Source organism: Lytechinus pictus, chromosome 6 (genome assembly GCF_037042905.1).
Source record: "Lytechinus pictus isolate F3 Inbred chromosome 6, Lp3.0, whole genome shotgun sequence".
In the NCBI taxonomy this organism is placed as follows: domain Eukaryota; kingdom Metazoa; phylum Echinodermata; class Echinoidea; order Temnopleuroida; family Toxopneustidae; genus Lytechinus; species Lytechinus pictus.
In genome coordinates, this window is record NC_087250.1 from 23,021,789 (window position 1) to 23,046,926 (window position 25,138).

General features: G+C 37.4%; 2 protein-coding genes across 2 annotated transcripts in view; both read left to right on the forward strand.

The window, feature by feature from the left end:
- Positions 1 to 10,472: 10,472 nt before the first annotated feature.
- On the forward strand, positions 10,473 to 12,428 carry LOC135154350 (uncharacterized). The gene has a single exon (XM_064100484.1). It carries the CDS (start codon positions 10,473 to 10,475, stop codon positions 12,426 to 12,428), a length of 1,956 nt encoding a protein of 651 aa, XP_063956554.1.
- A 5,124-nt stretch (positions 12,429 to 17,552) lies between these two features.
- Positions 17,553 to 25,138, forward strand: part of LOC129263098 (sushi, von Willebrand factor type A, EGF and pentraxin domain-containing protein 1-like) — a 51,522-nt gene continuing 43,936 nt past the window's right edge. The window contains exons 1-3 of the mRNA XM_064100485.1: positions 17,553 to 17,568; positions 18,868 to 19,107; positions 23,120 to 23,347. Of these exons, the coding sequence (XP_063956555.1) occupies positions 17,553 to 17,568; positions 18,868 to 19,107; positions 23,120 to 23,347 (484 nt within the window). The remainder of the gene's footprint in view (positions 17,569 to 18,867; positions 19,108 to 23,119; positions 23,348 to 25,138) is intronic.

Sequence of the window (25,138 nt, forward strand, 5' to 3'; positions counted from 1 at the left end):
TAATGATGTAAAATACTTCAGTTATCATTCCCCATACAATTTGGGTGTCATTATGAGTTAATAATACCTCGGTCAGATTTGCTCTACTGCGGCCGTAGATCAAATGTGACCGAGATATAAATAGACCGCGGTTTACTAATGCCATAGTCTAATTCATTGATGTTTATTCCCTTGGGGCATAGTAACGAGTTATTCCATTAACCTGTACCTAACAATGGTATTTCAATACTTGGAATCCACTTTGCATATATTAGTTGTTGTTATGTAGGGCAAACCTCGGGCAAGCTTTCCGGTTGTTAGAGGCAACCTTTGTTAAACTGGTATGCATAAAATTTGAATATGTTAGTAAACCGGTCTATTGGATGTGTACTGTTAGGGATTTGTGCCCCAATTGGCTCTCCATAGTTAAACCAAAACTTTAAACCCGAGTTCAAAACACGGGCCATTGTCTCAAAAACAGATATCCCTTTTCGTAAAGTGGGAGGAAATACGCTTTCCGCACACCATTTCCCCAAGTCATACCCGCAGCTATTGGCTAAACCTGTCCCTGATCCAGCAAATCATGATCAGCTATTGGCTACACCTGGTCCCGAACCAGCCAATCGCGATCGACCGTGTGAACACTGATGGCAGTAACCCGCCAATCAGATGTCGAGTTAGCAAAAGTGGAGACACCTTTTCGCTTCCGTGGCATTGTTATATTATATACTACTTATCACGGAATCTTTCAGTACACTGTTATCATCCTGAGAAACAACAGTGATAGATTGAAGCTGACTTTTCAAGTTCAGGAGTGAATCTCTCCGGATCAAAACGAGTATGTGGAAGCTTGTTGGGCTTCTTGCCCTTGCGGCCGTGTTCGTCAACACGAATGCCAATATAATCAATATCGGTAAGTAGTTTTTTTTAATCTAGATATCTTTATAAAAAAAAGTTTTCATCATGTCAAAAGTTAAAGTCATGGATTTTGCCTAGTATATGGGACAAAATTTAACACAATTATTTGGTACCCTTTTTACCCAATTTTTTGTGCATGCCCAGCAGTGATAGTTATGTTCAAGTTTACTTTACAATCAAACGCTAAATGCCAATGACCAATTAACATCTTCGTTGCTGCCCACTTTGTTTAAAACACTGACCAGGAACCAATCAGAGGAGTTGTTTGATATTTGCAATTCATCGAAATTGGAAAAAAGGGAGGGGGAAAAGGGGGACAAATTAAAAGGAGAGATGAAAAAAGAAGGAACTTGATGATCATTATTATCAACATTATTATTATCATTGTCTTTGTTATCATTATTATTACTATGATAATAATAAGATCATATTTGCCATAATAATTGTAATAGGATATGATGTTCGACCGTAAATTATTGGGGGAGATATTAAAACAGGCCATCCCCCACATGAAATAATGGAGGATAATAATACCCCCCCCCCCGAGATCGACACTCATGGAAGGAAGACGGAGAAGACTAGGAAAAAATAAGAATAAAGCACCGACTAATACTAAGAATTTATCATCAGTGCATTAATTCAAAAGTGCTATTGAATACATTCTTTAAAATGAAATTCTCTCAAGAAACCAAATTTTGTTCTGTATGCTTTACGCTTAAAGATTATTCCAATTTAAATTAATTACGCCTCGCATACATTTTGTAAATGTTTGTATTTGGACTTGTGGAACATAATGATTTGATTATTTTCTGTTTGTTGTAATTAGTTTGCGAGTTTGACTTTTTAAAAAGTATTTTCTAACATGTTTTTTATGAATATTTTAAAGTTGTGACAACATCTCTGCCTCTTATACACAAACATTTGTATAAATGGTAGTTACTTACTAACCTTTGATAATAACGTTATACTTAAAACTACAATTCCATAATTATAGTGTTGATCCTCTTGCTTACATTTTTCAAATTGTCTTTAGCTCATGGACAGGACTGTAATACAGTTTCCTTATTCCATGAAAATTGCAAGAGTCATTCCTATTTTTAAGACAGGAGTTAGATTGAATAATAACAATTATTGACCCATATCCCTACTAACATGTCTTTCTAGAATTCTGGGGAAAACTCGTTTATAGCTGAACAATTATTTTTTTGTGTGATAATAACATTTTTTCAAATTTTTGATTTTTAATTTAGAAAAAATCCAGTACAATTCATGCCTTATCCTTTGTTGAAAAATTGGTCATGCTGTCGATAAATCTTCACATTATGGTGGGTATTTTACTGGACTTCTCCAAGGCATTCGAAACTATTAATCATGACATGCTACTCCATAAATTATCGCATTATGGCAAACGTGGAAAGGCCTTTGGAGTGGTTCAGGAATTACCTCTCTAACAGAAAACATTTTGTTTCTCGAAATAACAATTCCTCCGATTTATCTTATATTAATTGTGGTGTGCCGCAAGGAAGTATCCTGGGACCCTTTCGTTTATTTCATGTATAAATTATATTAAAAAAGCATCAAATATTTTATCTTTCATTTCTTTTGCTGATGACACCAATCTATGTTTCTCTCACAATGATCTTCTTACACAGTCTTGTAAAAATAATAAACTCCGAATTAACTAAAATTTTGAATTGGATCAGAGCTTACAAATTATCAATTAACCTTCATAAAACTAAATACATATTATATAGTAATACTATAGATTCGTTGCCTTTTGACATTTGTATTGAAGATTTAAGTGTGTCGTCAATAAAATTTTGAGTGTTCATGTCGATAACAAACTCTCCCGGAAATGCGATATTGATAATTAATTGCAAAACAATATTTCGTAATTCAGGAATCATAAACAGATTAAAAACATTTATTTCTGTTGCTTCTCTACTTAAATTTATATTCTCTTAAATTACCACGTATCATCTATGGGATATTGTTTGGGGGCAGTACCCACCAAAATTTACTGAACAAAATATTATTACAAAAGGAAGCTCTATTATTTCATTCTCACATCCCCGTTCTCACACTTATCCGCTTTTCCTTGATTATAAAAAAACAAGACTATTATACCAATTCCAGCTCTTATGTACATGGATAAGAATTACACTGTAAAAACTGTGGTGTTAAAACTGACACCAGTTGGTGTTAATGGAGGACCACACCCTGAGGCCGGTGTTAAAATTACACCCTAGAGATTGAACATAACACCAAAGAGTGTAAATGTAACAACCAAAGGTGTTGTAATAACACATATGGGTGTAAAATTAACACCACTAATTTAATACCGGTGTAAAACGACTGGTGTGGTCCTCTATGTACACCGATTAACACCACATTTTTTGCTGTGATTCCTTTTGCATTTCATGATATGTTTTTTTCCTTCAAAATAACAATTATCATATAGGTATCGGCTGCGAGACACGCCGATAACTTTCATCAGGCTATGCTAAGAACTCGTTTTGCTCAAAGTACTTATATTTTCACCGGCCAAGAATTTTGGAATCCCCCATAAAGATATTCAACAGGCCCCCTCCATCAACTCATGAAGAGAAAGCCAAAACAATATTTGTGTTACTGTCTTACCGAATTAATTAGTTTGTATGTTTTTGTATCATCTAAGCAATCTATGAGCCACACTCTCAGTCTTTTATCCACGCGTTGCACTCGCCGTGTTCCCCCTCTCCAGTAGCGTACCTAGGATTTTCCACAGGGGGGGGGGCAAATTCGCCCGCCAAAAAATTTGACAAGCAAAAAAAAAGGTCCTCAACAGGATATAAAGGACATTTCGCACCAGAAAAAATTTGACAAGCAAAAAAAAAAAGGTCTTCAATCTCAAACTCGTCATCAGGGGGCAGTCCCCCCCCCCCCCCGTTGGTACGCTATAGTGCCCCTCTCTATTTCTCACCCTTTCTCTGTACATATTGCCGTTCTCTCCCCCCCCTCTGTCTGATCTCGCTCAGGCTTATCTTTGCCGACTCACTCTTTTCCTCTTGCCCCCCCCCCCCCTCCCTCCCCTGTCATGCATGTATTCTTCGTCATATCTTTGTTTTCTTGATGTAGGTCTATCATATGTTTGATTTGTATTTGTTGATGGAATGAAGATAACAGGGCTCTTGAACTTTCATGCAAAAAAATACATGTACTTTTATCACGGTCAAACTGTGTAGGGCCTATATGACATTCAGAAATAAATAGATAAATAAATAAATGGATAAATAAAAATATTTCATGTCACTTTAAAGACTACACTGGGTGATTTCAAGTTCGGTGTTGAAATCTGGTGTTGGTGTTGGGACAACACCAACACCAGCTACAACACCGTACTTGAAATCACGCTGGTGTTGGGATTGACCTCGGAAAATATGACGTATTTCCGGCAGTTTGTGTTGAGCTCTGGTGTTGAATGTCGTCTGCTGAACCGAGCATTACAGCTGGTGTTGGGGCTCAGCAGCCTTTTCAAGCTCTCAACACCAACATCAAACACCGTACTTGAAATCACCCATTGTATTGCCTGTTTAATGAGATGCATATCTTGCTCAAGATGCTTATAATGGAGGTCAAAACATTCAGTTTAGAAGTCAATATACAAATCACATTTCAGCTCGGATGTCGAACCTTCATTATTTTGATTGATTTTAAAAAAGTGCTCAGTTAATGTCCCTTTCATACGTGACAATATCAACAATTTTCAACTCGCATAATATAAAATAGGAACTTAATTATCAGTGGCGGATCCAGGGAGGTGGCGCAGGGGGCGCGCGCCCCCCTAATATTTGAGCGGCGCCGAAGGCGCCGCTCAAAAAAAAAAAAAAAAGTAAAAGAAAGAAAAGGCGCTGCTTGAAAAAATAAAGGAAAGAAAAGAAAAGGCGCCGCTTAAAAAAATTATACACTGATATAATATTAGCAACAGTAAGGAAAGACTATCCCCCAGCAAAGCACAATCATATCATCTTCCTTATCTTTTCTTTTAACTACCCTTTTCCCAACAACTCCGCCGGTTAATAATCAGCAATGCGCTGACTGCGTAATAACTGGCGCCAATCAAGAATAATCAGCGCCACCTTAATCTAAATCGGCGCCGGACAAGAATAATCAGCGCCATTTGGTTATAAATCGGCGCCAGTCGAGAAAAATCGGCACTACCAGAGTCTTAACCGGCGCCGATCAAGGATAATCTGCACCACCTAAATCTAAATCGGCACCAGATAAAAATAATCGGCGCCATCTGGTTATAAATCGGCGCCGGTACAGAAAAATCGACGCTGCTTGAGTTCGTAACCGGCGCCGATCAAGGATAATCAGCGCCACCTATATCTAAATCGGGTTGGACAAGAATAATCAGCGCCATCTGGTTATAAATCGGCGCTGCCAGAGTCTTAAAGGGATGGTCCGGGCTGAAAATATTTATATCTTGATACATAGAGTAGAATTCACTGAGCAAAATGCCGAAAATTTCATCAAAATCGGATAACAAATGATAAAGTTATCGAAGTTTAAAGTTTAGCAATATTTTGTGAAAACAGTCGTCATGAATATTCATTAGGTGGGCTGATGATGTCACATCCCCACTTTCCGTTTTCTTATGTTATTACATAAAATCATATTTTTTCATTATTTCATACTTGTGTGAATAATATGTCTCCCTTATAATGAAATAAGTTGCAGCAATAAATATCTAATGCACTAAATCAGTTGTCAATCCCATTTTTCTAGCTCTTGGAGGAAAACATTTGAATAAACCTAATTTCATATAATAAAATACAAAAGAATAAGTGGGGATGTGACATCATCAGCCCACCTAATGAATATTCATGACCACTGTTTTCACAAAATATTGCTACACTTTAAAATTCAATAACTTTGTTATTTGTTATCCGATTTTGATGAAATTTTCGACATTTTGCTCAGTGAATTCTACTCTATTTATTAAGCTATAAATACTTTCAGCCTGGACCATCCCTTTAACCGGCGCCGATCAAGAATAATCAGCTCCACCTAACTCTAAATCGGCGCCGGGCAAGAATAAACGGCGCCATCTGGTTATAAATCGGCGCCGGTTAAGAAAAAATCGGCGCTGCCTGAGTTCGTAACCGGCACCGTTCAAGGATAATCAGCGCCATAGCTATATCTAAATCGGGGCTGGTCAAGAATAATCAGCGCCATCTGGTTATAAATCGGCGCTGCCTGAGTCTTAACCGGCGCCGATCAAGAATAATCAGCTCCACCTAAATCTAAATCGGCGCCGGACAAGAATAATCAGCACCACCTGGTTAAAAATCGGCGCCAGTCAAGAATAATCGGCGCCTCCTGGTTCGAAATCGGCGCCAGTCAATTATGAATTATTGTCGCTGCCTGAATCTTACGTGACGTCGGTAAAAATAATCAGCACTACTTGTTCTAAATCGGCGCCGGTCAAGAATAATCAGCGTCCCCTGGTTCCAATAAATAGGCGACGGTAGAATAATGAAGAAGGGCCTATTGCCAACCAAATCTAGATCGGCGCCGGTCAAGAATGATCAGCGGCACCTAGCTGGTTATACATTTTATTGTTGAATGGTCATAACAAAGCTTATCGCATGCCCTTACAGAGTGGACTGGGGCGGGGCAGTTGCCCACAGAATGACAGATGTCATGAAATCTTTAATTTATTTTAAAAATCCCAGAATCATACAAAAGCGTAGAGCAAATCCTTTAATTTTGATCTTATTTTCCAATGCTTTAATAAAAAGAAAGTCAGTCACTTTTCTTCTTTACACATTCCACATTGTGCCACCTCTATGGCCTTTAGTTTAAGACAGCTTCTATATAGTGTTTTATGAAGATGATTCGATATTTTAGCCCAAAACTTTGCTAAAACCCGTTGCTAGTACCGGGAGTGTATAATTACGCAACCAGTCGTATATTGAGATTGAGCTACACAACTCGTTCTTTATTTAAAATCGTGCTTAAATTATCCGCTTCTCAGATTGGAATATAAAAATTTTCAGCTCGCGCTTCGCGCTCGCATCATTTCTGTAGCAAAACCCCATGCTTTTCATGATTAAATAGGTGAATAGAATGTCCCTTTTTCAGGACTAAACGTCAAAAGAACTCCCGCTTCGATTTGCAATAATCTTTTGCTGGATATAATCTTGTTCTTTATTACAAACGTCCATTAAACTGTCATTTTTTTTCAGATCGAAATATCAAAATTTTAAGCTCGCGCTTCGCGCTCGCATCTATCGTTTTTTTTAGATACCCATCTTAATCATTGGTACCAAAATTGCATAGAATATCAAGCTTTCTGGTCAGAATATAAAGAAATTTTAGCTCGGCACTCGCATTATCTGTGTAGTGAGATATGTATCCTCCTCATGAGTTACTACAAACAGTCCTTAACAGGCACCTTTTTCCTGTTTTCAGGTCAGTATACTAAAAAAATTCAGCTCGCGCTTCGCGCTCACATTAATTTGTTGATGAGATATGTGTTTCTATCTTATGAGTCATATAAATATATATATATATATATATATGTGTATGCATATGTGTGTGTGTGTGTTTGTGTGAGTTTGTTTGTTTTGTGTGATATCGAGCGCCTTTGGAAAGTTGATTCATGATTTTGCCCCCCAAATCTTAAAAAAAGGATCGACGCCCCTGTGTATATATAAATATACATATAGTAAAAAAAAACTTGTATCTCTATTAATATACAAAAGTATTGGCCTCATCGCAATAAAAGGGTTAACACACGATATTTTGAAATCGCTCATAACATGCATAATTTTGTGTTACTTTTTGCTTGTTTCTTTCTTTAATAAGTTTTTCAATCTCTCTCTATATATGTTTTAGAAAGGTTATATGTTTAAATTGATGTATATTTTCTGTTATAATGAGATACGAAGTGGACTTCAGGGAATGGTCGTACGCAGCAAGGGGGGGGGAGGGGGGGGGGCACATTCGCGGTCTGCTGTTGTGAAAAACATTTTTTTTCCTTAACATTTCATGAAAACTATGAAAAATGTACAAATGTGAGATGTGCACCAAATTTTCGAGACTTGCCCCCCCCCCGGAAATATTATCTGCGTGTGGTCATGCAAAATGGCATGACTGGAAATCCTACATTTTGAAAAGAGCATTTGACAGGTGTCACGCGCGTAAAGGCGACCGCACACCTTACGACTGGTCTGCGACCCGATTTTGGAACAAATCGCATTTTGCTCATTTTCTGAAGATGTGAATGGAACATATCATTTATTTGAGGTTAAAATTAATTGAAATAATAATATTATAACAATTTTGAATGATTGCAAGCCCTTGTTTTGGAGTAAAGTCCAAATTAGTTTCAAATCGTAGCCAATCGTAAGACTGCTATGACGTCATTACGACTAGATATTAAATTCGCTTTTATTCTAAGAAGGATGATAGCATAGTCACAAATTTGATCATAGGTATTCGTACGATGATTTCAAACATTACACAGTAAGATATTCCAAGTCTCAATATTAGCATCAAATTTTATTACATTTTATTCTGAAATCGGGTCGCAGACCAGTCGTAAGGTGTGCGGTCGCCTTAAAACATTCCCCATAGACTTGTGTCTTAAAATGGCACTTTTGAAAAATTCATAAAAAATAAATGTGAAATTAGAGGGTGGAATGTTTACTACCTTTGGATAGGATATATATCTGACATTCCATATCTGACCAGAGAAGGGTATCGTAGCCAGCTCATTTTAAAAATAAATCGCCATCTATGAAGATAACTATGATGGGATCAAATTCATCAACTGAAACAGTAAAATAGCCCCAATTCTTCCGCCAGTCAAAAAATAGTTCCAAATCATTGCTATATCTTCCCAATTTGGGCAAAGGAAGTTCAGTAGTTACCATTTCTAGAATCAGTGTTAGATTTTGAATCATATTCATACACTTTGTCAATCAGCAATATCAAATTGAAAACATTCGAATGGGTTGGGTCGAACGAATATCTTTAGCCCTCCTGATGTAATTAGGCTCATGGCGCCTGACAGGGTCAGACTTTACCCCTTTTTCAACATTTTCTTTTATGGCGCCGGTGAAGTGCAAAAATATGTGCGCCGCTCGGTAGTGCGCCCCCCCCCCCTTTCACCAAAAGCTGGATCCGCCTATGATTATTACCCATGCATCCTTTTTATGATGACAAAATGTACTAGAAATGTCCTCTCTTCGTCACTATATATGCAATAAACGAGCTGATAATGTCATATCTCTTCCCATAATTATATTTTGATATTTTTATTACCCACTACATATGATTTTTATAATTCATCAAATTATCCGTCATTTATTTTGTTACATTATAGCCCAAATGGATAAATGGCATTTTCTTGTATTAGATAAGATATATTACTATACCCAAATTTAGAGGAATAATTACAAAGCAATATAGTGATATGAAGATGATTGCTATATATCTGTACAGTATATAGCAATCATCTCAATATCGCTCCATATACTGTGCAGCTGGTATCGTCTAATATCCAAGAAGACGATGAAATTAATTTACTTTTTGGCTGATAAAAAGGCTCTTGGTATATTTATAGGACAAGTCCACCCCAACGAAAAGTTGATTCGAATAAAAAGAGAAAAATCCAAGAAACATAACTCTGAAAATTTCATCAAAATCGGAAAATTATGACATTTTAAATTTTCGCTTAATTTCACAAAACAGTTATATGCACATCCTGATCGGTATGCAAATGAGGAAACTGATGACGTCACCCACTCACTATTTCTTTTGTATTTTATTATATGAAATATGAAATATTCTAATTTTCTCCTCATTGTCAAGTGAAACAACGATTAGTTCCTCCCTGAACATGTGGAATTAGCATTGTTTAATACTGTGTGGTTTAGTCAAGTTGGTCCTTATTGTCAAATCTGTAAAAAAAAAACACGAAATATTGTATAATTCAAACAATACAAAACAAAATAAATAGTGAGAGAGGGACATCATCGATTGTCTCATTTGCACGTGACCAAATTGTGCATATAACTATTTTGTGAAAAATAAGCGAAACTTAAAAATGTCATAACTTTCTTATTTTACATCCAATTTTGTTGAAATTTTCAGCTTTATGCTTCCATGATTTTTCTCTATTGATTCATATCTACATTTTTTCCCTGCCAGCCCCACTTTGTGGAATAGCCTTCATGAAGACATAAAAAATGTACCTCTGTCGAAACTTTAATAATAATAATAATAATAATAGTACTACTACTACTCAGGGGCCGCGGAACCGGGGGGGCTTCAGCCCCCCCATTTTTTTCCAAAACCGTGTACAAAAACGTAAAAATGACCATATGATTGTGATTTTTAGCATGGTCAGCCCCCCCACTTTTGGCTCAGCCCCCCCCCCCCCCCACTTTGAAAACCGTTCCGCGGCCCCTGCGTATATACTACTAATAATAATGATACTGATAATAATAATAATAATAATAATGATGATAATAATAATAATAATAATAATAATAATAAGAAGAAGAAGAAGAGATAAAGATATGAATGTCATGGAATGTTATTATGAGAGCAGACCTGACCAGGAAAGAGGCTACATCAAGAGAATGTACAAGATCTGGCAAGAGAAGGGTCTTTTCCCAACATCAGAGCAAAGACTTGCAGATCAGGTACGTGTGATCAAAAGGAATGAGTTACTGACTGAAGTTGAGAGGGAAGGGATCAGACGAAATGTGTATGAACCTGTGAGAGATGAGCAGGAGGAAGTACTCAGACCGGGAAGAGAAGAGCAGACAGACGCAACAGCTCAATTTCAAACAGAATTGGATCCAACCACTAACAGATTGGATGAAGAGCAGGAAGAGATAAAGATGATATTATTGGAGATAAAAGAGGGGTTAACACAAGGAGAGCGCCCCACCCCTCCTAATCTGAAGGGAATACCAAGAGAGAAACTGCTGATAGAAACTCAGAAAGTCAACGATGTTATGAAGTTTATCAGCTCAGACAGTATTGAGGATACCAACAATCTCATATATGCTGGAGCAGTTCTCGTAACAGAGAGGTTAGGTGTAAGAAAACAGGAGAACACAAGGAAGCACTGCCTACCACCATGGAAAAGGAGACTTGATAATCAGATAAAGGGATGGAGGACAGACCTATCAAGACTGACAGAGATAAACCTTGGCAAAGCAGATATCAATGATTTTAAGTACCTTGAGGAGAAGTACAGTATTAGAAGGAAAGGAAGGAAGATCGTCGTGGAGGAACTAAAACAAAGAATAACAAGCACTACAGCAAAAGTAAAGAGGTACACCGATCGAGTGTCACAGTATAGACAGAATTCCTTGTTTGAGAACAACCAGAAGAGGTTCTACCAAGAAATAAATGGAAAGATGAAAGACGAAGTTCCACCACCAGATCCAGCTGCAGCAATTGCCTTCTGGAGCAACATTTGGAGCCAACCACACAATCACAACCAAGAAGCTTTGTGGTTGAAAACGAAAGAGGAATGTGCAACTATAGTTGCACAGGATGATCTGACGATCAACAAAAGCAAGCTAGAAAAGATCATTCGGAAAATGGCGCCATGGAAAGCTGCCGGTCCAGACGGTGTGCAAGCTTTCTGGGTTAAAAGGTTCACAAATCTTCATGAAAGGGTGAGCATGCAAATGAACGAGATTGTCGTGAATGGTAACCCCCCTGATTGGATGACAAAAGGAAGAACGGTTCTCATCCCAAAGGATCCTACCAAAGGCAACATCCCGTCAAACTACCGTCCAATTACCTGCTTGCCGATTCTCTGGAAGGTACTGACTGGCATAATATCAGAAGAAATACATCAACACCTGGACGATCAAGACATACTACCATGGGAACAGAAGGGATCTAGAAAAGGAAGTAGAGGAACAAAAGAACAACTATGCATCGACAAAGGAATTATGAAAGACAGCAAGAAAAGAAAAACGAACCTCGCAATGGCATGGATTGACTACAAGAAAGCATACGACATGGTTCCGCACTCTTGGATCATCGAGTCTATGGAAATGTTAGGGGTAGCAGACAATATCAGAAGGTTCCTCATTACAAGTATGACGAGATGGAGAACTAAGTTGGAAAGTAATGGTGAAGTGCTTGGAGAGGTTGGTATCAAGAGAGGAATCTTTCAGGGAGATAGTCTATCTCCATTGCTGTTTGTGATGGCAATGACACCATTAACTAAGGTACTCAGAAGATCCAGGCTAGGATATGAGTTCAAGAGCAAGGCAAAAATCAACCATCTATTATACATGGACGATTTGAAGCTGTTTGGTAAGACACGAAGTGACTTGGAGTCTCTCATCAACACTGTGCGGATCTTCAGCGAAGACATCGGTATGCAGTTTGGGTTGGATAAATGTGCAATGATTACTCTCATGAGAGGTAAGCCAGCCAATGACAACAACTTCCAGATGCCGAACGGAGAAGAGATCAGATCAATCGAAGACGGTGGTAGCTAGAAATATCTCGGAATATTAGAGGCAGATCAGTTGAAACATCAAGAAATGAAGAAGAAGATTGAGGCAGAGTATATCAGGAGAATTCGGAAGGTGCTCAAATCCAAACTAAATGCTGGAAACATGGTGAAGGCTGTTAACACTTGGGCAGTAGCCCTAGTGAGATATGCTGCTGGCATAGTTGAATGGAACAAGCTTGAACTCGAAACCCTGGACAGGAAGACAAGGAAGTTGCTAACTATGCATGGGATGTTTCACCCAAAGTCTGATGTAGATAGACATATGTGTCAAGAGAGAAGGGAGGACGTGGTCTGGCTGGAATAGAGGAGACTGTAAGATATGAGGAACAAAGCCTATACTGCTATATTGAAGGCCAGATGGATACCATCATGACGGCAGTCAAAGAGTCGATGAGGAAAGGAAAGGATGTGACAGCGAAACAGCTGAAGGCTGATCAAAGGAAAATGAGACTGGAAGGATGGAAAGAGAAGGTGATGCACGGGCAGCATTTAAGACAGACAGAGGAGTTTGCTGGCCCAGAGAGTTGGCAGTGGCTGAAACGAGGAAGTTTAAAGAAGGAGACGGAAAGTATGCTAGTTGCTGCTCAGGACCAAGCAATTAGAACAAATTACCGAAGAGCCAAAGTTGAAAAGGAGCATACATCTCCCTCATGTAGAATGTGTCATGACAAAGACGAAACGGTGTCTCATCTGGTGAGTGAATGCAGCAAAATGGCACAGACAGAGTACAAAGGAAGGCACGACAGAGTAGCAGCTGCAGTTCATTGGGGTCTAGCCAAGAAGTACCATTTACCCCATGCGGAAAAATGGTACGAACATCGGGCAGAGCCTGTAGTAGAGAACGACGATGTAAAACTTTTATGGGATTTTAATATCCAGACAGACAAGGTCATTGAAGCTAGACGACCAGACATCGTTCTCTTAAAGAAGAAGGAAAAGGAATGTCTCATCATAGATATTGCGATTCCGGGAGACTGCAGAGCTTGGCGTAAAGAGGAGGAAAAGATACAGAAGTATGACGATCTGGCATGGGAGCTGAGAAGGATATGGAAGGTGAAGACGAAGGTGGTACCAATAGTCATCGGAGCCTTAGGAACCGTGACAACAAGACACAGAAGCTTTCTGGCTGTTCTAGGAGTCGAGGTGTCCTTTGAAACGATACAGAAGGCAAGCTTGCTTGGAACAGCTCATATCTTACGGAAGGTCTTGAATTAGAAAGAGAAGTGAACAATGAGAAGAGGACCCATTTGATAGAATATAGAACAATAACCCTAGATTTCTGGAAGAAGTCCGGTTGCTGTTTAATATACCAACATAACATCAAGTTGTGGACAATGGAAATAATAATAATAATAATAATAATGTGACTTATAAAGCGCCAAATCCACTCTGTAGAGTGCTCAAGGCGCATAAAGAGCTAAGAGTAAAATAAGAAAGTTTTTAGAAGATTTTTGAAAGTTTCGACAGAGGTACATTTTTTATGTCTTCAGGAAGGCTATTCCACAAAGTGGGGCATGCGAAAGCAAATGATCTTTCACCCCAGGTTTTTGAAACTTTTGGAATAACAAGGAAGCCAGAAGCGGATGAGCGCAAAGACCTGCTTGGTCTGTAGTAATTGAAAAATGAAAGACTGTATTGTGGTGCTGATCCAAGAATACTATATATGAAAAGGGTGACCAGAGAAAAAGGACCATCAAATAAATAAAAATGTGATTTTGGGTTTGGGCGGCCATTTTTTGGATTTTGGCCCGGCACACTTTTTTTTTCTCGGACAAAAAATATTGTCATTTCATGTTGAGATAAGCCAAAGGTAAAAGGAACACACTACAACCAAAAGCCCACTCCTAGTGCATGCTAGCTAGACGCGATTGGTCGCTATGCGCATTTAAAGGGATGGTCCGGGCTGAAAATATTTATATCTCAATAAATAGAGTAAAATTCACAAAGCAAAATGCTGAAAATTTCATCAAAATCGGATAACAAATAACAAAGTTATTGAATTTTAAAGCTTATCGTATTTTGTGAAAACAGTTATATGCACATCGTCATGAATATTCATTATAGGTGGGCTAATGATGTCACTTTCCGTTTTCTTATGTTATTACATAAAATCATAAATGTTTCATTTTTTCATACATGCGTAAATGATGTGTCACCATTATGATGAAATAAGTTGCGACAATGAATAACTAATGCACTTAATCAGTTCTCAATTAGTTGGTAATTTTTTTTTTTAATAAACCTATATAATTTCATATAATAAAATACAAAAGAACAAGTGGAGATATGTCATCATCAGCCCACCTACTGAATATTCATAAAGACATGCCTAGAACTGTTTCACCGGAATAATGCACTTCTTCAATAACTTTGTTATTTGTTATCCGATTTTGATCAAATTTTCAGCATTTTGCTCTGTGAATTTTACTCTATTTATTATGCTATAATATTTCCAGCCTGGACCATCCACTTAAAGATACCATACGGTACCGGCATACGCGGTTTATCTGAAACTAAAATCCCTAAAATGTACTTATAATAATGGAGATCGGATCCGCGGAACGTTGAACAAGCCAACGCGAAACGGTTTCGAATAGTGGCATTGCGGATGGCAGAACTCAAAAGAGCATTTTTGAAGTGGGAAGTGACATTTTAGGTGAAAAATTTAAACCGAGCCCGAGGCCGAGGCGAGGCAGTCGGTCGACGACAGTCACCGGGGACATGCACCGGCTGCCAGTGAGTAGAACCATACTACCGGTACATGGTATACCCAGTGGTTGTGTGTCCGGACGGGTTGGGTGTCCGGACACATGACTTTTACTCTCAATTTTGAAAAGTTTACAAGCAATGTCTTTAATTCTTTTTAGCACAGAATATAAGAAAATATTATAAAGAACAAATATTGATGGTGAAAAAAAACTATTCAACCTATATTTTTGGTTTATTCCCGAGATAAAAACGAGGCTTCATTTCTGTTATGTTAGTGTTACGTGTCCGGACACCCAACCCCCCATCCTACTATTATGAAGCTACGGCTACGGTAACCCAGGAAGCTTACCGTGTATTTGACCATAGTCACCGGACTAGGGTGATTTATGGTCTAAATATTTCTCCAAATGAATTGTGAAAACAGAAAGTATACAATTACCACGATTATATGGATGAAGGTCTAACGAGTGGCAGTTTCCTGACATCTGGGCACAAACTGGAACCTCAAAAAAACAAAAAGTTCTCTCCTTCTACCCCCGTCTCGATCGGCCATTTTTGTTAAAAATCGTAACAAAATGGCCGATCGAGACTGGGGTAGAGGAGAGAACTTTTCGTTTTTTTGAGGTTCCAGTCTGTGCCCAGATGTCAGGAAACTGCCACTCGTTAGACCTTCATCCATATAATCGTGGTAATTGTATACTTTCTGTTTTCACAATTCATTTGGAGAAATATTTAGACCATAAATCACCCTAGTCCGGTGACTATGGTCAAATACACGGTAAGCTCCTGGGCTCCCGCCCGCTGCGCAGGCGGGAGCTCCCTGGGTTACGGCTACCGTCGAGTTTTTCGTTGACCCACACATAATTGCATAAACATTCATGTCATTGCCAGTGCAGTAATGAGGAGGTTGATAAAATGGACCTTGTCTTTCAAGTTTGACATGTTTGAGAAATATGTACGTGCTGTAGTGTAAGTTAATGTTTTGTTAGGCCTACCACGGGCGAAGTTCGTGCAGGCTCCACTTCACTACCGCTCCACTACGCTCCACCTATACCCAGTTGTTGTGAGTCCGGACAGGTTGTGTGTCCGGACGATCAATTTTAGAAAGTCATTTGGAAAAATTTACAAGCGAAGTTTCATCAATTTTTAGTACAGAATGTTAGGAAATATTATAGAGGACAAAATAGAAGATGATTACAACTATTGAATTCATATTTTTTGTGTAGGCCTAATCCAAAGAAAAAAAAGAAGGTTTCAAAAATATAATTAAAGTGTCCGGACACCGGACCCCCCATCCTAAAATTGGTGATTTTGGGCCAGTATCAATTTCCTCACACGTATTGCGGCCGATTTCAAAACATCGCATGCGATCGGCAATTGCAGGCAGCGAGCGATCGCATGCGATGTTTTTAAATCGGCTGTGAGTATTACGTGTGAGGAAATTGATACTGGCCCAAAATCACCAATTTTGAGGATAATCAGAGGATGGAAACGGAGTGAAATACGGGTGTAGAGTAAGATATTAAGCCATTCATCTTAATCCTTATATTTTTTTTCTATAATTTTGGCGATAAACATGATTTCCATCCCACCTTTGTGACTCTGTATATCTGAAATGGTTCACGGTCCCAAAGTTCGGGTAGGTGGAGCGTAGTGTAGCGGTAGTGAAGTGGAGTGGAGCCTGCACGAACTTCGCCCGAGGTAATGTTAGGCCTAGATCTATACAGTGCGTCCCAGAAAAAACGAAACCGAGATTTATCGATGATTTATCATAACTTAAACACAAATACAATAGACAAGTGACCTACCATTGTAAAGCTTAGAATCTCCTCTTTCATCTGAAATTACTTAAATAATTTTTCATTCACGCATGAGTGAGCAAAAACAATTTGAAGAAAGGATACCAAAAACTCATTTGGCGGGGGGTATTTGAATTTCAAAAAGAAAATCACATGCCTAAAAAGTTCAATATCTGCTCTTTTATTTGATACCTTAATCACAGAAAATGGTCAAGAGGTAAAAAAGTTATGTCCCCTCGAAACAATGCTTGTATTTCCATAATTTCATTAAATAAACGTGTTTTCACCAGTTTCCCACAGAAGCTATCGCATGGTAACAAAAGACTTAATGCATGGCTGATCGTCAACAAAACTGAGTGTCGAGGAGTTTGAACGCTAGCCTGTAAAACCTCTTCATTTTATGAAATTATTGAAATTCAAGCCTTATTTCAATTAACCAAAACTTTATTATTTCTTGACCATTTTCTGTAATTGAGGTATCAAATTAAAGAGCAGATATTGAACTTTTTAAAAAGGTGGTTTTCTTTTTGAAACCCAGATACAGCCCGCCAAGCGACTTTTTGGTATCCCCTCTTCAAATTGTTTTTGCTCACTCATGCATGAATGAGAAACAATGTAAGTAGTATCAGATGAAAGAGGAGATTCTAAGCTTTACAATGGTAGGTCACTTATCTAATTTATTTGTGATTAAGTTATGATAAATCATCGATAAATCTCGGTTTCGTTTTTTCTGGGACGCACTGTATAGACCCTAAATAGTATTTTATCTATGAAAATGGAGAATCGAATGCAGGGCTGCATTCTCCATTTTCACAGATAAAAATTATTATAAGTCTAATAAGTCTAACATATTAACTCTATTAATTAAAATAAGGACAGTCCACAGTACCACACACTAATTTTTTGTTTTTTACTCGCACCTAGCCAGGAGGCTCCTAGAGAGTAAAAATCATTTACCCTCATATGTTTACTCTCCACGGAGCCAGGGATTGCGTCCCATTCATGTGCGTGTTTACCACGAAAAAAACAAATTTTCGCCCCTGAGATTTCTACTTCTAAAACTAAGAAAAAGATCTAGCCCTATACCTAAATCATGTCAATGGGATACAACTTCATTTCCGACTTTTCTATGATATTGATTTTTTATTTAAAAAAAAACAATTTATTAAAAAAACTAGAAAAATATTATGAAAAGATGGGGAAAACTTGCCACTGATTTCTTGATCTTGATCTTGATCTTGATTTCTCTGTCTTTCGCCAAGGCTACAGCAGGCATATCGCCCGCCAAAGCAACACAAAAATACATATACATTCGCATAAAGTAACATGAGCAGAGCTTTCGAATCCAATTTGAAGATTGGGAATGGCCCACAGAGATCGCCTCATTAATCATTGATATGTCCTATCAGTACATGTAATTTTGATGTGCTATTTTTTATTCTAATTTTATTCCTATGCTTCTTCAAAGTCAGAATATATGAGTAGGCCCTATTGACACAGATTTCAATAACTCCTTTTCTGAAGAATTTCATATTATATCAAAACAAAATTTCATAAATAAAAGGATATGAGAGATTATGAGATACATATAGTTGAATTTGTCCAATTTATATTCCTTCTCGATCAAGTGAACTATCATGACGATCAGAGATTGTCGCTTGAACAAGTTTGATCGCCCCTCACACACAGCAAGCGAGCATGTTTCGTTTACATGTTGCTTCTCAAATATTTGTCCCATCGTAAATATTGCCACCTTTTTTATTTTTTCAAAATATATATTTTGAAAAATATTTTCAATCTCATCATAGAGACAAATCAGTATGTCTCAGCCATGTGGCGATGATGACTTTTAAAGATTTTATTCTCAGCTGCGATGTTGATTTTTTTTTCAAAAATATTTTTAATCTCGTACAGCTCCAGTCTGTCCCACGCTGTCACACGACGATCAGTTTTACTACATCCTTGATGCATCCAAAGGATTCTACCCTGTCACATTGACACAATGGGAGGGACTTCAGGATATTGACGTCACATTGGAATGCAACATCGAAAACCGTGCTGGAGACACGCTTAAACTCACCCCTGGGCCTTGCATTATTACCTGTAGTGTGTCAGAATGTGACGAAGAGTTTAAGTATACCATAACGGTTATTGGTAAGTATACTGTGAAACGAAACGGCATGTCCGATTCTGTAAATTACAGGATAATCAGTCTTGACGTTTCGACGAGTGTGTTCTTGTCGTCTTTAGGAGGATGAGCAAAAGTTGTGCACCTCGACAGAGTGGCCTGCTTTTACAACTCTTGCTCATTCTCTGAAGACAATAAGAACACACCTGTTGAAACGTCAAGTTTGGGTTGTTCTTAAAAGAATACATGGTCCCTGTACATGGTGGTTAAGATTCATTTATTTCACATCTCTTTAAAGATAAACCAAAATACAAACAGAACAGATATTAAAGGGGAATGAAACCTTTGGAACAAGTAGGCTTGTGTCAAAGCAGAAAAAATCAAAGAATAAGAACAAAGAAAGTTTGAGAAAAATCTGACAAATGAGAAAGTTATGAGCATTTGAATATTGCAATCACTAATACTATGGAGATCCTCCCATTGGCAATGTGACAGGGTTGTGTGACGTCACATGTGAACAACTTTCCGTGATGGACTATAAAATACCCCCCAAATGTCTCTTTTTGCCTTTTCTTATGGTATTCCAAACTCTTTATCCATGATGTATTCTTTGAAAATCTGTATTACATGCCCTCCTATAGAAAGAATACATGATCTACTGATAGATGTGATAAAAAGAGGCAATTAAAAGTGATATATATATACTAAAGTAATGAAGAGAGTTGTTCACAAGTGACATCACACATCTTTGTCGCATTGCCAATGTGAGGATCTCCATAGCATTAGTGATTGCAATATTCAAATGCTCATGACTTTCTCATTATTTGTCCGAATTTTCTCAAACTTTCGTCGATCTGTTTCTTTGATTTTTCTGTTTTCACACTAGCTATCTTGTTCCAAAGGTTTCATTCTCCTTTAAATGTTTAAAGTATATGGTATAAAGACTTACATGTATTCTTGCAGCCTGCTACATAGGGTTGAACTTTTTTAATTCTTAAAAATGTATTTCTCAGTTTCATGAAATTTCCTTCTTTAGTATTCTTCTCGAGTCATATATTTGAGTCCACTGAATCTATTGTTTTCTGGTTTTGAGAGTAAATAGTGAGTCAAAGAATTGTGACTGGTAGTGCATTTTTGGAATGTATTTTCTTAGATTTGCAATTATGACAAAAATAATTGTATACTAGTACTACATGTACCATTTGGGGTGGCCATTGGTTTTCTAAGTAGGCCTATATACCAGAAATTTTGTACTGATAAAAAAAAAATACTTCACCCTTGATATCAACTTGGGCTGTTAGTGTCACCACAAATACAAATAGGCCTACATGATACCATTTTAGACTTTTGTAGTACTTAATTAATTTGTCACCCTGTACCATGTTATAACAGACATGCCAACCGTTCCCTTTTTGTCTCACCTGCATAGCAGTGTGAGACTATAGGCGCCACTTTTCCGACGGCGGCGGCGTCAACACCAAATCTTAACCGAAGGTTAAGTTTTTGAAATGACAGCATAACTTAGAAAGTATATGGACCTAGTTCATGAAACTTGGCCATAAGGTTAATCAAGTATTACTGAACATCCTGCCTGAGTTTCATGTCACATGGCCAAGGTCAAAGGTCATTTAGGGTCAATGAACTTAGACCATGTTGGGGGAATCAACATCAAAATCTTAACCTAAGGTTAAGTTTTTTAAATGTCATCATAACTTAGAAAATATGTGGACTTAGTTCATGAAACTTGGACGAAAGGTTAGTCAAGTATCACTGAACATACTGCATGAGTTTCAGGTCACATGATCAAGGTCAAAGGTTATTTAGGGTCAATGAACTTTGGCTGAATTTAGGGTTTCTGTTGAATTACCATCATAACTTTGAAAGTTTATGGATCTAGTTCATGAAACTTGGACATAAGAGTAATCAAGTATCACTGAACATCCTGTGCACATTTCAGGTCACATGACCAAGGTCAAAGGTCAATGAACTTTGGCGGAATTGGGGGTATCTGTTGAATTACCATCATAACTTTGAAAGTTTATGGATCTGATTCATGAAACTTAGACATAAGAGTAATCAAGTATCACTGAACATCCTGTGCGAGTTTCAGGTCACATGATCAAGGTCAAAGGTCATGTAAGGTCAATGAACTTTGGCCATGTTGGGGGTATTTGTTGAATTACCATCATATATATATTGGTTCTTGTTCATAAAACATGGACATAAGAGTAATACTAGAATAGTACATCAGGGATAAAGTTTGGAAATCTGTTTTATTGTCTGCATTTGACTATTGTTTAGGCTACTGTCAAATACCAGTGATTATGAAGGCTCTATTAATCTTCAGCTTGGATGTGATAAAATGAATATTTTAAAAGGAATACATGAATAATCATCAAATCACAAATGCCTATGTTAGTGAATTTGAAAGCCACCTTCATGGTTTATCTCAAATGACCTTTTTCTGCTCGTGCGCAGTTTACAACCGCGAACAGGCTTATAATGTTGACAAAAGGGCATATGGCAGCCATTTTGAATGTTGAAATACAGTATTTATCACCTAAATTACATAAGATATGATATATTTTGTTATAAATCATGTTTTCAGACAATATTTCACTCATGAAATACATCACCATTTGGCCAAGCAAAGCCAACTTCTGTTGAAATGATTTGTTCCCATTCACATTGTGCATAATACCGTAAGGGCCTGTAGCGGCCATTTTGACTTTCAAATAACAGTATTTATCACCTACATGTAACTGGCAGAATAAATGGTATATCTTAATAGAAATTATGCTTTCAGACAATATTTTACTCATATATCACTATTACATGCATTTATGGTGCTCACTCCTGTGAATATTGGTTTCCCACTTTGCATTGTACATAATACAGTTAATGTCTATGGCGACCATTTTGAAAGTCAAAATACAGTATCAAACTTGAAACCTGAATGATATATTTCGTTAGAAAATACGTTTTTAGACAGTATCCCATTAATTTATCACATATGCATTTTAGTGCTCTTGTGATTTCTTTGCTCCTCTTTCTCATTGCGCATAATACTTTTAGGGCCTTTGGCAGCCATTTTGAATATCAGTATTCAGTATTCCACTCATTTAATCTTAATAATATGCATTTTAGTGATCACACTTGCAAATTTTTTGGCCCCCATTGCCATTTTACACAATACTGTTTGGGCCAGTGGTGGCTATTTTAGATATCAAAATACAGCAATGTTCGCATATATGACATAATAAATGATATATCTCGTAAATGATGATGATTTGCACATATTACTTCGTTCATACATCTTGATTTTTTGCAGTTTAGTGCTCATTTTTGTGAAAATTGGTTTTCCCTATTCATATTGTACATAATAGAGTATACAAAGGCCTATGGCGGCCATTTTGAATATCAGGAAAATAAATATTTTGTCAAAAAAAAAATTTTCAGAGTATTTCAAACAATTTCATACTAGCCAATGTGCGAAAAATTTTATGATTTTCTTGGGTAATTTGCATATTTTGGCGGCCATATTGGATTTTGCCAATTTGCGGAAAATGCTCAAGGTTACACGAGTGGCATCATTCAGATTGTATGGAGGCTAATTCCATTTTACTAATTTTCCTGTATATTATATGCCTTGTGGTTCTGATAAGAAGTGCTTATAGTTATACCTATCATTATCATTAGGTGTGGAAGCGTTGTGGTGTAGCGGTTCTGACTCTCGCCTTGTAATCAGACGGTCATGTGTTAGAATCCCACCATGGCCTAGCGTTCTTTGGCATGGGGTTAATCCACACTTTGTCACTCTCCACCCAGGTGTTAAATGGGTACCCGGTAGGATGCGAAAGCCTATGTAGTATGCCTAGCAATTGAGTCTTGGAACTCTTGTTGGAAAGCTCCCCAGGGAGTGGAGAAGGGTATACATTGTATTTCGGCATGCAAGGATCCGATGACCGGGGTAATAATATGTCGTTCCGATGTATTAAGCGCTATATAAATGCAGAATATTATCATTATTATCTCCAGATAAGACTTCTTGCAACGTCCCTGCTGAAGTCGCAAATGGCCAGGTGGACGGAGCTTCAACCGTCGTCCCCGTCGGCACTGAGGTTACTGTCAGTTGCAACACGAATTACGCACCGTCGGGAGGACCTGGTGTATGTACAAGAAGTGAAGTCTTCGCTGATAACCAAGGCGGGAGCACGGAAGTGGGTACCGATGAGCCGAGTGTGGTCGGACTTGCAGAATGTAACGGTAAGTATAGTCAGAGATTCCCGGACACTTTGGCGATTTTTCAAAATGCTCCATTTTGCTCGTGGGGAAGGGCATCCAACAGGGTTGAGTAAGCGTACATTGGCATATGTGTATTACGTATGGAGAAAATACTAGGGGATTTGGGATAGGGCACAAGGACAGCGCATGAAAATAGTTCCACCTTTGCCTAAACCGGAAACCTATAAAGTATATTAATTTCTGTTTTTGACCCCCCAATAATTGAAGAAAATAAAAATTTAAATGTAAAAATTGTCTATTTCTCCACCGATTCCCACATATGTTTTGTACACAACCAAAAATGGCGATACGCGAAGATTTGCTTACTCACCGCTGTAGGGCGCTTTTCCCGAGCGTTTCATTACGCGCTCTATGTACTGTCCAGTCTTCTCCTTTGGTATAGTGAATACCAGTTTGCCATGTATTCCCGAACGGGCATTTACGCATCAGAAAATAATTTCAATTATGCTTTAAACTTTGCAACATTCTTCCAAATGGAATTATGATGATTGTTATTTGTGCTACATTTTATTTATCATGATTATTATTACATGTATTATCTCTACTGTCATTTTTGTTGGTATTTTAATTTTTACAATTTTTATCATTTTTGCTTTAATATTCTTTATTTTTAATCAAATACCATTTTTGTGTGATTATCATCATCATTCTTTATTACCATTACTGTAGTCATTTACCATCATCATTATTATAGTACTTATATTGTTGATATCATTACCATCATCATTATTATCTAGTACTTATGTAGTTTATATCATTACCATCATCATTATTATAGTACTTATGTAGTTGATATCATTACCATCATCATTATTAAAGTAATTATATCATTGGTATAATTACCATCATCATTATTATCTAGTACTTATGTAGTTGATATCATTACCATCATTATTATTATAGTACCTATGTAGTTGATATCATTACCATCATCATTATTACAGTACTTATGTAGTTGATATCATTACCATCATCATTATTATTATTGTACTTATGTAGTTGATATCATTACCATCATCATTATTATCTAGTACTTATATCATTGGTATAATTACCATCATCATTATTATATATCGTTGATATCATTATTATAGTACTTATATCATTGGTATAATTACCATCATCATTATTATATATCGTTGATATCATTATTATTGTACTTATATCGTTAATATCATTACCATCATCATTATTATAGTACTTATGTAGTTGATTTCGTCACCATCATTACTGTAGTTCATATCACACCCGAATGAATATGCTATACTTTTCTCACATTGTTCAGAACTCAAATGTGGAAAGCCTGCAGAGGGCACGAACACAGTAGAAGTTTCCATCACTGAAGGGGCATTAAATGAAGATTACTTCTATGAGTGCCTTCCTAACTATATTGCGGATGGATCATTAGCAGCGTGGTGCAAGTTGAATGCAAATGATGAAGCTGAATGGATCCCATCGCCTGCTCCTTCATGCAGTGGTAAGGCAGGGCTCCACTCTAACCCTTTTTTTCCCCTACTGGTCCAAACTGTTTTTCCATTTTTTACTGGTTTGAACCTAAAATTTACTGGTCCCCAAATAAAAGAAAAACATGAAAAAAAACTAAGTTTATTGAATCCCCCGAACAGAGTTCATTTAGGATTTGTCACACTATTGATGATTGAAGTCTGTGTTCCTTTAAAAAGCTAATTTACGTTTGAAAACTCAACCTTCAGTTAATTAAAGGAGAATGAAACTCTTGGAGCAAGTTAGCTT